Here is a 13,706-nt window from a genome sequence, read left to right as displayed (position 1 = left end):
CTTCAACCTCTCTCGGTAACAACACATCTGCACGACTGTTGCGGTTGTTTAACTTTCAGCTTCAATTAAATAATATCGATTTCACTAAGCAACCCAATATGCGGACTTTAGACATTGTTTGCTGTAAACCTATATGTTTCAGCCGGTCTTTTTGTGATGAACACCGTCTCCGGTGACCTCTGCTTGTGTAAAGTCCGCTGCTTGTGTAACATGAACGTTAGCTAACAGCGTTAGCTAGCGTTAGCTGCACCACAGTCAGTACCTGCTGCTGTAGCTGTGGAGCTAGTTAGCTGCCTGTTCAAACAGCCAGCTCGTAGTAAGTTTTGAGATGTTTGCCCAAGTGAGAACACGTCTGGGCTCGACTTTGGCCAGACTGCCCAGCTGTTTAGGTTCAAGGGCGACAAGAGGAGTAACGCCTGCCCTCTGCAAACACCAACACCGGAGTTTGAGCACAGAGTCTGCTGGTGTCCGGGTAAGAAACCTCTGGCTCGTTTGTTCCTTTTCTGCATCACTATACAGCTGAAAACCTCCATAGTTCATGCGCTTCAAAATATAAAGTAATATAATACAATACGACTCTCAGGCTTTCTGTAATGTTTTCAAATATTTATATGATCTCAGCTGAGCTAGCACCCATGTATGCATAGCTTGCTCGTCTGTCCTGTTTTGTGATTATTATTTGCTGGAATAACTTCTTCTACCACTTCATGTCACTGATAAATTCATTGATGTTACGCTGTACAAAACTGTAGACAGCGTACAAATGATCTTGTTTTCTGACTTAAAGAGTGAGTTATAAGTCAGTTTTGTTTTTGTTTTTTTTGCTTCGGAGTTGATCAGATAGCGTGGCCAGGACACAAACACTCCAGTGACTATAAAAGGTCACCTTAAAAATGCATCTTTTTACAAATGACACAATGCCACAGATGACAAGAGAAAGACAACAGCAGGCTCTAGGCTGCTGGATGCTGCATGTCACTTAATGCTGCAGTCCGACACTTGAACGTCCACAACTCCACCATTTGTCGTCTAAGAAATCGTTTCAGACAGCTCTGGATGGATGTGGCAGTTGGCTGAGCCAAAGCCTTCAGGAATAGAGGGACTGCATTCTACAAACAGTGTTGACAGCCTCATTTACTCATGTGTCGTAAACTGTGTCCCTACAGGAAGCACATGGTGGACAAACTTGTGATTTCTGCTCTTTGACCCCACAGTCAATCTGCTCATTGTCACTTCCAATAGTGTGTTGGAGCATTAAATACTTGTTCACATGTTAGAAAGAATGTCAAAGCTTTAGTAGGTCATGTGTTTCAGCGTGTTTCCTCCACATGTTCAAAACTTTTTGCACATTCAGAACATATCTCACGTATCTGTGTTTGACATACTGAATGGGGAAAAAAACCAGCTGAAGGCGTTGTGCATTTGTCAGTAAATGTTCTAGCAGTTTTCAGTTTTTCTATGCAAATGCTGCTTTCATTTGTTTTCAGGACAAAAAGTATGTCTTCACTTGAAAATTGCTCATTTATGTAACCGCAATGCAAATTTAAACCCCACGGAGCTGTCATTTAAGAAACAACATCTGTCAGTCAGTTCTTTAATAAGTCATTACTGGTATTAATTATTAGCAATAATCCATACTGTGAACTATCGTATCAAGTACAGTCACTCATGTACTGTACTTTAGTATGCTTTTGTCATGTTTTATTCTGTTTTTTTAGTGCAGACAGATATAGTTACTGGTTAATTATTCAACCTTCATTTAAACTTGGAATACACTGACGTACAGAGGCATCGTTTCAGTAAGAAAATGTACGACGGCACACTTAAAAGACCTGCATAACAATGACAAAATGTTAAACAGCAAAATGAGTACATGAAGAAAAAGAAGAGCATTTAAAATTTCAAAACGAATCAACTGGAACTAAAATAGGACAAAAAGGAATTTTGCCTAATAATAAAATGCGTTGAATTTTACATTGTTCTGGGTGTTTTTTCACCTTCTAGGTGCCCGGTGAGTAAAATTGGATTTTCAGCTCAGTAAAAACAGCCAACACCTGCAGTGTAATCCAGTCATTTGAGTGTGTATGGTGATGACTGACTTTAAGAGACAGAGCTGAAGTCATGTAAGGAGGTTACCAACAGTAAGGGCCTTCTAAATAAATAAAACTTAGTGTCTGTCACAGAGTCGCACCAAGAATCACAGCATGCATGGATAAAATGTCACCATAATCTAAAACTGATGGAAAGCGTCTTTCTACAGTGCAGCAGAAAACATGTTTTACTCCTCTAAAAGAGAAATGAAACAATGTTTTGCTGTAATTGAGTCACCAGGTTGAACACGTTTGAATTCTCAGAAACCCAAATTCAAAGCTATTTGTACTCAGTGAGTCTTTCAATGTGTGAAGCGCTCACAGTAGAGATGGCATGGTTAACATAATCAATAGATTTGGCTTTGGGGAAAATCGTGTATTGCGTTTTATCTGGATTAAGAACTAATTTATGCTTTTGAGAGACAATTTCTGATCAGTTTAGAAAATATTATGCTCTGTTATGGTTAAACTACCCGACTGTATAAAAAGGGTTGAAACAAAATGATAACTTCCCAAGCTATTACATATCAAAATGATATTTGAATTTATTTTACCGGGCTCTTTGAGACTGAGATTGTATTTTCAAAAGAGACTTAAGAAGAACACAAAATATAAATCACAACTAGCAAACAAAAATATTACAAATAAGTCCAAAACGTCCTCAAAATTACCTCTAACTGTCTCAAAGGTTGGATCCACATTCTGGACTTTATCCCAACCCACCACAAGAAATTCACTTTTTATCAAGCATATTACTGTATTTTTATCTTTAGCATTACTAAATATTCATTCTTTTTTTTTACCCTGGGGAAACATGCTTCGGTAATTACCATTATATAGAAATTACAAAAACTAGTCCAGTTTTCTAGATACACTGGACATTTATTAGCAGTTATGTTCCAAGTTAAATATTAGGTAAATAGTAATGAACTATCAGTAATTTCCACCGGTAATCCCTTTTCAGTTTCTCACATCCTTTATTCTGCTTTCTACACAATAGAGCAAATACTGATACGTGACTAAAGCACATGAAAAATCTCCTTTTCCCACATGGTAATTTTGCTCTTGTGTCCTTGAGTGAGTGAAGTAGCCCAAACTCAAGCAGAAAATGGAAGAAAAGCAGTGCTTTTATCGTCTATTATCTGCTCCGTTCCAGGTGCTGTACGATGGCCTTTGTCCCATATGCGTGACAGAGATCCGTTTCCTCGAGTTTCTGCAGAGAAATGAGTCCGGCAAAGTACATTTTATTGACATCGCCTTGCCAGATTATGATGGAGCAAAATACCACAACGTCACCTATGAGATGGCCATGGAGGTGATGCATGTGATCGATGAGAATGACCAGGTAAACTCAGATTCCACTGGCTTGGCCTAGACTGTCATAGTCCGTATGTCAATATGCAGATTATCCTATGCAGTGTTATGTACTTTCATAATGTTTATTGGCAGATTCATCGCGGCATCCCAGCGTTTGCAGTCATGTACAGCGCAGTGGGCCTCGGCTGGTTGGGTCGCTTCATGATGTGGTCGCCTGTGAGGCCGTTTATGGACAAATCTTATGCCATCTTTGCAAAGAATCGCCTTAAGTGGACCGGACGTGGGGAGGAGTGCGTGGCAGGACGCTGTGAAAAGAAAATACGGTGATTCTTGACCTGAAGAAGAAAAGGGAACTGTTCAAACAGGTTATGAAGAAGTGCATAAATACCTCATGGTCGATCCTGTATAGCCACTGACATTAAAGGTTAATATATGTTGCTGAAAGTGAATATTGTTTGAGTTCTTCATTTAGTTCATGAAAACATCTACTAAAAATGAAGCCGAGAAAAAGAAACGACTCCTTAATGTGCTGAAACTGGCATGAATATTAAAAAGTGGTTCATAATCTTCACCTCACATTAAGCATCCAAAAAATGTAACTGAAAGCGCAGTTTAACCAAAGCAGATTCTGACAAATAACATCATTTTGTCAGGTTTCTTCTGAGAAAAAAGAAAAAAAAAATAGGTGAGATGACAGACAATCAAAAGAAACTCCGGATACAGAAAAAGATCAAAAAAACATGGCAGCGGATAGAAAGGAGCTCACCGTGAAAGACAGAGCAATTGTGTCTTTTATGAAGGGGCTGTCACATTTTGGCAAATGTACAGTACAGAGATAAGACGGAAAGTCGGTGAAGCAAAATACAGTCAATTTCCTGTCACGCACAGGGTCTCAGATTGAGTTTCATTTAAAGGCCGATAAAGAACTAAACTGTCAGGAAGCTGCCACTAGATGTCAATGTAAGTCTAAAATAATACCAGCGGTGAGAGTGGAATTGTTGCTGCAGATGCCGACTGTGATTGATCAGATCATTGAACGTTGCTTTGTCTGGATAAGGCTTACTAATACGAGCTTAATTCAGTGGACTTTTTTTGTGTTTAGATTATGTTTTGGAAGGGATGGATACAGTTTGTGGCTCCACATGAGCCTCTACTGTTATGAAGAACAACACGCCGCAGTGTGGAACAGCATGTGCTCGTCAGAGGTTAGCCATAGGACACCGATGTTTACAAAACATGCTCTGATATCGCATAAGGCAGACACTTAGACATACTCTCTCTGTGCCACAACAATGGTAAATTACTGGTTAATTATTTATATGGAGGGTATCAATAAAATAGCACTTGTCTGGAGCTTACACATAAACTGAAGGGATGAAGACAAATGGTGAAGTTTGTTTATTTTATTTGCTCGCTATCTATTTAATAATTAAAGCATACACAGGTTTTTGTGTGGTAAAGCAGGAGCAATGGGTTACAATGTTGGAGTAAAAATGCATTTTTTATAGTATAATTTATTCATTAAATTCTGTATTCATGGAAAATACAGCTTTATAATGTAGTTCATGGTATGGATTGGATTGTAAAACAAAACCTCTTTGTGCTGTCTTCATTTTCACTGTCAGTATAGTATAATTACAGAATATATTAAAGTTTAATAGAAATACATACAGTTAAATAATTTTATGTTCAAGCTGGCTTTCCTATAGATACACTGTAAGTACTTTCTTGGTGCTTTATGTGCATGAGGAAAGAATAAAGGTGCTTGTGATCCTTTACATTGCTGTCTGTTTGGAGAAAGGTGTGCGTGATGTGCTCTGACGTATCACCCAGACCCTCAAGTTGTCACCCCCTCCTCTAATTTTAGACTTGTGCTCGTCAGCAGTGGCAGCACATGACTTTAAGCCTGTGTGGTCTTATTGAGCATTGGCCAAGCCAGTCCACCCCCCCACCCCCCACCCCCACCCCCCACAGCCCAGCTCAGCCAATAAGATTAAAGCCCTGCGTGTAGCAAGGATTGAATTAAGTATCAAAACACAGTAGAAATAGTGCTTCTGACAGTAGTCAAAACTTCCCGGATTTCAGAGAGCAGACATTTTGCAGCAAGAGGAACTGTGAAGACAAAACAACCGGGTGTTACCTGTGTCTCAGGTAAATCTTCAGTTTTCAACCCATTTTCTGTCAAGGTTAGAGGACCTGTGAGCTACTGTGGTTCATGACCTTGCCCTGCGTAGTGGAAAACAACAGTAGTTGATGTTTGACTGCTGAATACCCAAACTGTCTGCCTTCCTCTTTGTGAAGCAGCCACAGAACATGTCTGTTAACGCACCTTTTTATTTTTCTGAATATCATAACAGGACATGAGGTCAACTTACAGTACAGCTGTGTTTGTTGTCATACTGCAGACATACTGATAGACATAGAGCGTTATTTACAGGCCTTGTGGATGTCTGTGTTACCTCTGAGGTTTCATGTTACATTCCTGAGGGGACGCAGTACTGGGAAGTGTAGTGGAAGGTTATTGTGTTTGTACACAGATCAGCTCACTGTGGAAGCATGCAGTAATTCATTTATAGCAGTGACAACCTGCCTCTGCTCTGAAACAGAGAGTTTTTATCCTAGGTTTACCCCTATTAAAATTCAAGGTGATTTATTTGTAGAAATCAATGACTATCGTAGATTTAATTTAATCTAACTTGTGACATTTGTGGCTGTGTATGGATCGTCCTGTTTTCCTGTAGTGTCACCTGTGTGTTTATATTTTATAGAAATGTATCCGCAACTACTGTGAAAGAGAGGATAAATTATGATGACAATGGCCCCTTCATCTGTCACCACCATCAGTTCAGAATTTCAAATTCTATATTTACGATAAAATAACTGAAAAATCACATCTATTATCACCCTACACTTCACTTTTTTAGTGCTAATTAGCGAAAGTTAGCATGCTAACATTCCCAGATTAGATTTTAAGCCTCCTGTTGTCTTCATTTATGGGCACCAAAAAATATTGTTTCCTTGTCTGAAAAAAATCCAAAAAATTCAGCACAAAAAATTCCCAAATTTCTGAAAATTTGCAAAACCTTCAGGAATAAAATTCCAATAATTCCTTAAAAGTTTCCTTTAAAAGTTTAATTTTAAAAAAAAATCCCCAAATTTGGCTAGAAAATTCTTGCAAATATTTTCAAAAAAATCGGTAAAAATCTTCTAAAAAAAATCCCCCAAATGTCTAAAGTGATTACATATATATCAGTAAAACTCCTGATATTTTCTTTAAGAACATTCACAAAAAAATCAAACAAAATTCAGTGAAATTCGCTGGATTTTGGTTGATTTTTTTTGTGAATGTTAAGAAACATTTTTACCATTTCTTTTTTTTCCACCAAAAAAGTTCAAAGATTTCCCAAAAATGTTGAAAATGTGGACATCTGAAGTTTCACTGTGAAAATATATATTGTTTTCCACATTTCCAAACTTTAAACCGAGTCAATTTTGACCCGCAGAACGACACGAGGGTTAACAAGGTAAATATAATATCTGCTGAAGACCAACATGCAAACATTGTAAGCATTTAGCGCTCATATTTAGTCTATTTTTGAATGTATGTTTTTTTGTGTGTTTTTCCCAGATTCCTGTTGAATACGCTGTTACGGCCTAACTCAATGCAAGCCAAGTGACGTTTGGGCTTCAGTTGATCACTGCTCACTACATCAGCATGGGTCGCTACCTCGGCACCAACCTGTGTTCAGACTCTGTGAACAGGACTTTGAAAATGTGCCGGAAAATTAGGTACACAGTGAGCCCTATCAGAAAGGACCAGCGTGTAGCCAAAGCACTGCTCAGTCTGGACAATGTAAAACTCAATGATGCACACTCTACCTCTCACTGCTTCCTCAGAGACTATACCAAAGAAGTAAGACATCTCCAGATTGTGCGTTTTTGTTCATCTTCTGACAGGGATCCAGTCAAAGCCGACGCTCCGGTTGGGATTTATGAGGAGGCTCAGAGCAGTTTTCATCTGAGTTCACTGGGAGGACGTCTCGGTCAATCATTTAACCAGTTGTCCAGACACATTAACATTTATTTCAAGAGAAAGGATGCTGTAGCACGTGCTGAAAATGTCACTCTTCTTGTCACAACTCCAGAGTATCTTGGCAGGCAGCAGAGGTGCAGGCAGAGTCAACGGGCAACCACAGAGCAAAATGTTTCTGAGAGCAAAGACACAGCGCAAAGCAAACAGGAAAGCTCAGAAACAAGTTCTTCATCCAAGGAATTATCTGCACTGCAACTATTTCACACCAGCTCTTTGGCAACAAGATTTGGTGAGAGCTACAGCTACGTTGCTCAGCACATTAACTCAGTGTTCTCTCGAGGTTTTGCAAAAGTTAGAAGCCAGGAGGATCAGGAAGCCGTGCCTTCTACCAGAGGGACCAACAGGAGGCAGAAGAGGAGAAAATTGCAGAACACCTACATTACAAATACTAAAGATGAAGACCTGCCTCGAGTAACATCCAGCAGTGAAAAGGCAGCAGTGGAACACAACAAACTTTCCAGCAGCTGGGAGGAAGGATACCTTCACTTTGCAAGACACATCAACAGATACTTTGGTGCCAAAGTTACAGATGAAGCTCAGAATAAAAGAGAACAGCTACCTGTAGAAAAGAATAATGCTTACAAAAAACACATTTCAACACAATCTGCATTACAAACTCACAAGTCACAACTGAAGCAAGCAGCGATCCACCCTGAATCTGGAGGCCTTTTCCACCGCAGCGTTAATGCAACTGACTTCGGTGAGAGCTATTTTCAGACATCCAATCACATCAATCAGTATTTCAAGAGTCAGAGCGAACTGGATGAGGACACTGATGGAAATCAGATGACAGAGATGAACCCTGGATCCCTACAAACCCCTGAGAGGACAAAGGCTGTATCTTTAATGGACTGCCTTCTCCGCCCAACGAGTGCCATTCCAGACCTGCTGGGTTCTTATCTAAAAGCAGGCACCGTGTCCGTGACTAGTAAGCCCAAAACTGCCATGACGCCGACACAGGCAATGGTAAATAAAAAGGTGAGCTGAGGTTACATGTTCATTAGCTTCCTATTAATCAATAGTATGGGAATTCTTTATATTATAGAGTTATTTTTGAAAGATACTTGGTGGATCTCCTATACCTTCTTCTAGGTGGTCCGGTGCAGCTAGCATTAATGAAACTTCAACTACAAGATTTTAAAACTCACTGGTTGTGTTAAAATTAAATGAGATTGTTATAAGAGTAAGTGATTTGTGGTTGTATGCTGTCAGCTGGTCTTCAGTCACAGGAAGGCAGAGGAAATGACTCTTGGGTTGCTGGGCAGTTTGGGACTGGCTTCATCTCCAGAAGCTCTCGTTACCTGCATTGAGGCACTTAATGAGCACCTGATCCGCTACCCCTCATGTAAAGCTCTGATCTGGCAGGTTTGTTGAAAAGGAAACAATCACATTTAAACGTACACTTCATAAAACTGCTTTAACCTCTTTAACTTGCCAAAAATGTTTCTGCTTCCAGGAGAAAACTGCAGTCACGCTGTTGAGACAACGGCGAACCTACAGACACGACCAGAAACTTCAGGCAGCTGTAAGAGAAAGCTTGGCTCTGATTGGATATGTGGATCCAGTCAAAGGTCGTGGCATTAGAGTGCTCTCAATCGATGGTGGTGGCACGAGGTAAATTTAAGAAAATGTATTCCAAACCTTAAGAAGGTAGCGACACATCCAAGAAACATCATTAGGTGGTCTGTGTTTTTTCTGATCAATGGTGCAAAACCCAAAGAAATATAGTTTACTCTCATCTTAACACATAAAGGTAGCAAATTCTCATGTTTGAAAAGATGAAAAGAGCAAATCTTTGATACTTTTGCTCGTAGAATGACTCAAAGGATCCACTGATTATCAGACCAGATGCTTAGGCTTTTAATTCTGTTGGTTAATCAGTGAATCAATATCTTCACCTCGGCTTAGAATTTCATTAAAGATAACCTCTTTCTTGTGATTCTGTGAAAAACTACTTCTGTGAAATCCAGTGAAACACAAGATACAAATGAATGTCATAAACCATTATGATTTTGATATTTTATTCTTGTTCTATTTGTGTGTTTTTTCTTTTCCAGAGGTGTGGTGCCACTGCAGGTTTTAAAGCTGCTGGAAGAAGAAACAGGCAAAAAGATCCACCAGCTGTTTGACTACATCTGTGGAGTGAGCACAGGTGACAAAAATCACCCTGACTTACATCTAGATGTTTCTTTATCTGAGTCTATTTTTTGTCTCACTTTTCTGTCTCTGCGTCTTGTTTACTGAAGGTGCCGTTCTGGCCTTCATGTTGGGTCTGGCCCGTTTCTCTCTGGAGGAGTGTGCTGACATGTATCGTCGATTTGGATCAGAAGTGTTCCGGCAAAACCCGCTGGTTGGCACCGTGAAGATGGGTTGGAGTCACTCGTACTACAACACTGAGACCTGGGAGACAATACTACAGTACGCACAGAATGCATTTTATCACTCTACATGTGCTTCAGTGAAAAGGTTGCATTGCTAATATGTTATCGAGACAGTAATATAGTCTGCTCTGAATATATTTTTTATTTTCATCCTATTTAGAGAGAAGCTGGGTGGTCAGCTGCTTATTAAAACAGCCAGAGATGAGTTGAGTCCCAAGGTAGGATCATTGCATGTTAGGCTCACAGCACTGATAGTCCAGTGCAGATGGATTAATGAGGCCACAGCAGCTGTAGTAGAGCACCCCGCTGTGGTCGGATTGCAATTAGCAGCAATGATTTTTTTAAATAACAAGCACAGAAATTGGAGTTTGCACAGTTTTAACAAAGGCTTATGTGATCTCTTCAGGTTTCAGCAGTCAGTGCGGTGGTAAATTGGGGTACCAGTCCAAAGGCTTTTGTCTTCCGCAACTATAACCATAAACCGGGTTCCCTGAGTCGCTATGCAGGAGCTTCAGGCTGCCAGATGTGGCAGGCGGTTCGGGCATCATCTGCTGCACCAGGATACTTCCAGGAGTTTACTTTGCAAAGTGACATTCACCAGGTTGTGAAGCACAGTCATTACAGACTTATTTTAAGGTTTTATTTTGTTATTTAAAGCAGGAATAATCAATGTTTTTGAGAATAGCAATGTCTCAAAGCAGAACCAGTACCACCTGAATCTGCAGCTTTCACCAGCTCCGCTGAGCTTTATTTTGAGTTACAGCTCACTGTTGCTGCCTTGGTTCACTGTAGCTGCTCTCAAAGAGTTTAATTACATTTCTCACAGGCAGCAATTAATCAACTATTACAGAGTTGTTGTCCTCTGCATGTGGCCAAACTCTCCTTATGGTGCACATAAAAGCCTATTTTTGATTCAACTGAAATACAATACATCTCCCTCCTTCAGCAGTATGTAAAAGTACACAATCCTCCCACTTTTCTGACCACCTGCAGCCAGCAAATTACACCAGCAGCAGGTGTGTTGGAGAAAAGTATGACTTGAAAACAGCTGGAAAAACACTCCTGCAAACTGTCTTGCTTACTGCTGGAATATTTATTATTTATAGCATGTTGTTCTGTCCAACCTTACAAAGAATGACTGAGGATGACCTGACCAAAACAGTGCCAAGTAAGCGTTTCCGCAGGGGACAAGTGTTGGGTTTATAAGGTTTTATATAGTAAGGTCTTGGCCATGTGAAGTGTCCTGACTTGACATGGTATGATTTGTCTCTGTAGAAATAAAACTGAATTCAGCTGAAACCAGTGAACATTTACAGCAATATGCTAGACAGAATGCAGGAATTTCTTTCTCGCTGTACAACCTTCACATGAAATCATGACATGGGGTTTTTTATAATGTTTTTAGTAATAAAACTGCGGAGTTTTAATATCAATAAGCAAACTACAGAATGAATGAAGGAGGATAAAAGGGCTTTTTGTTTTGGCTCTCACATGTGGTCCATGTGTGGGTGAGGATCAGCGGAAATGCTTATCCTGTCCCGTGTCTCTGTAGGACGGAGGAATTCTCCTGAACAATCCCTGTGCCTTGGCTGTCCATGAGAGCCGTTTGCTGTGGCCCAAACAGCACTTTCAATGTGTGCTATCACTTGGCACCGGTCGCTATGACAACGTTAAGAGGGGACCTGCTACCTCTACGAGTCTGAGGGCCAAAATCAGCAATCTGATCTGCAGTGCCACCGACACCGAGGGGGTCCACACCCTGTTAGATGACCTGCTGGCCCCAAACGTCTACTTCCGCTTCAACCCCATGCTGAGCGCTCAGGTGTCCCTGGATGAGAACCGACCAGGAGCCCTGGACCTCCTGCAGAGAGACACCCAGAACTACCTGGAGAGGAATCGGAACAAGCTAGCCAGACTGTGTTTGGTGCTCGGGGCAGAGCGCTCGTCTGTTAGCAGAACTAAGGACTGGATGAGTGAGAGGGCCTGGGAGATGAAGCAGAGATTGATGTGAGGAGGTGAGAGGAGGCATGTCGACACAGAGATGATTAGCCTGTGCACAGATGATGGAGAAAAATAACACTTTAAAGTGCAACAACACTGCCGTAAAACACACACAGTTTAACAAAAAGTTTTCTTCTTTTCATAATACATGATTTTACAGTGTTTGCTGCTGAAATCATAAAAGCTGCTAAATAGGAGAGTCTGTTTATACACCGATGTGTCTCATTCATGACACAAAAACATCTGCACATACAACACTGACACGTCCTCAAGTATCCAGCATCACAACATTAGCAGGAGATCATTTAAAACCTTGAAGTTACCAAGTGTGACATCCTTGGATCAGACTTGTTTTTCCAACACATCCCACAAATGTTTGATCAGATTGAAATCCAGGGAATGTGGATGACAAGTTAACACTTTGAACTCATTGCCCGTTTCTGAACATTTACCACTCAGCCAACAAGCTGTGATGCATTCTGAAACTCTTCTATCATAACCGGTATTAATATTTTCAGTATTTTGTGCAGTCGCTCTTCTTTAGGATCAGACTGTGCACAGCAGTGAGCCTCATACACACCTGACCCTGATACCAATTCACTGGTTGTCCTTCTTTGAGCCACTTTTGGTAGGTTCTAACCACTTTATGCTGGGAACAACCCACAACATCTGCTGTTTTGAAGATCCTTTGACCAAATCATGAGGCCATCACAGTTTGTCAGAGTCATTTAGATCCTTGAACTTGCACATTTTTCCTGCTTCCATCACATCAACTTCAGGGAATGTATATTTGCTGCCTAATACATCGGACTCCTTGACAGGTGATATTGTAATGGGATAGTGAATCACTTCATGTGTTTGTGGTTTTAATTGTGTGGTTGATCAATGGATACTGATGAGTAATATACATCACCTTTAGAGGAGAGAAAGTACCGCTATTCTAATAACGTATTTGGGTTGAGTCATTGTGAGGCCATTTTTACAGGAACAAACAAGCTGCGTAATCTGAGCGTCACCTCACAGGTCAACAGTATTGTGTTGTTGTATTATAAGAAGTTTATGTCACCCTCATATCTTTTGTTTTTAATTTAGAACACTTATTTATGAAATAAGCACTCAGATGCACTTTATCAATACATTTTGTTTGATGCACACATGAGAATAATTCAATATATGAAGAGTTCATTTGCAAAATCAGGTAACTCCATTTTCAGAAAACTCATTGGTTATTGTTTATTTGAGATAATAATAATACTAACACTAATAATTTATTTATTCTCTATTTTGTCATGTATTTTTCTACTGAGTCAAATCCACTCAACTTCAGTTTGATTGATATTATCTCAAGTAAACAATAAAAAAAATCAGAAAATTTATCAAAACGGAGTTACCTGTTTTTGCAAATGAACTCTTCATATGTATATGGTTATTACTTTATTTGTAACTGCTTTTCAGGATCATAGATTGCAATATAAGCCATAAATTTTGCTTTCCTGTGACGTTACAGTTGGTGTTTGGGAGCATTTGTTCTCAATAATTTCATATCTATAACACTCTTCCTTGTCATCTTGAGAGTTTTTTTTCTTATGCTGAGCACATTAATTGCCAATCTCAGGTTTTTCATTAATTGAAAACATAAGTAGTTTAAGAAGTTTATCATTGAGGGAGAAGTCATCCAGTTACTTGAATGCGATGGGTTAAATCCCCCCCATGTGTCTGGAAGCTGTGCCCTCCCTGTCCACAATAGACTGACTTTGTTGCAGACAGAAACGCTTTGTGTGACGGAGCGTGTATTCGTGCCAGCCAGAGTGAAGATACAAGGTC

General features: G+C 40.0%; 1 protein-coding gene and 1 long non-coding RNA gene across 2 annotated transcripts; both read left to right on the top strand.

Moving 5' to 3' along the window:
• LOC110957874 (uncharacterized) lies at positions 1 to 3,856 on the top strand. The gene is made up of 3 exons (XR_007942742.1): positions 1 to 472; positions 3,247 to 3,435; positions 3,540 to 3,856. It is a non-coding gene; the product is annotated as an uncharacterized LOC110957874 (long non-coding RNA).
• A 6,423-nt stretch (positions 3,857 to 10,279) lies between these two features.
• LOC110957873 (calcium-independent phospholipase A2-gamma-like) lies at positions 10,280 to 13,386 on the top strand. Its single transcript, XM_022204087.2, has 2 exons — positions 10,280 to 10,482; positions 11,434 to 13,386. Exons 1-2 carry the CDS (start codon positions 10,405 to 10,407, stop codon positions 11,890 to 11,892), a joined length of 537 nt encoding a protein of 178 aa, XP_022059779.2. The 5' UTR covers positions 10,280 to 10,404; the 3' UTR covers positions 11,893 to 13,386.
• Positions 13,387 to 13,706: the final 320 nt, after the last annotated feature.

This window comes from Acanthochromis polyacanthus, chromosome 6, assembly GCF_021347895.1.
Source record: "Acanthochromis polyacanthus isolate Apoly-LR-REF ecotype Palm Island chromosome 6, KAUST_Apoly_ChrSc, whole genome shotgun sequence".
Taxonomy (NCBI): Eukaryota; Metazoa; Chordata; class Actinopteri; family Pomacentridae; genus Acanthochromis; species Acanthochromis polyacanthus.
This window is presented reverse-complemented; position numbering and strand designations above follow the sequence as displayed.

Coding starts and splice junctions, on each gene's coding strand:
- LOC110957873 (XM_022204087.2), top strand. CDS start 10,405: ATGTGGCAGGCGGTTCGGGCATCATCTGCTGCACCAGGATACTTCCAG. Junction 10,483..11,433: donor TGCAAAGTGACATTCACCAG/GTTGTGAAGCAC, acceptor GTGTCTCTGTAG/GACGGAGGAATTCTCCTGAA.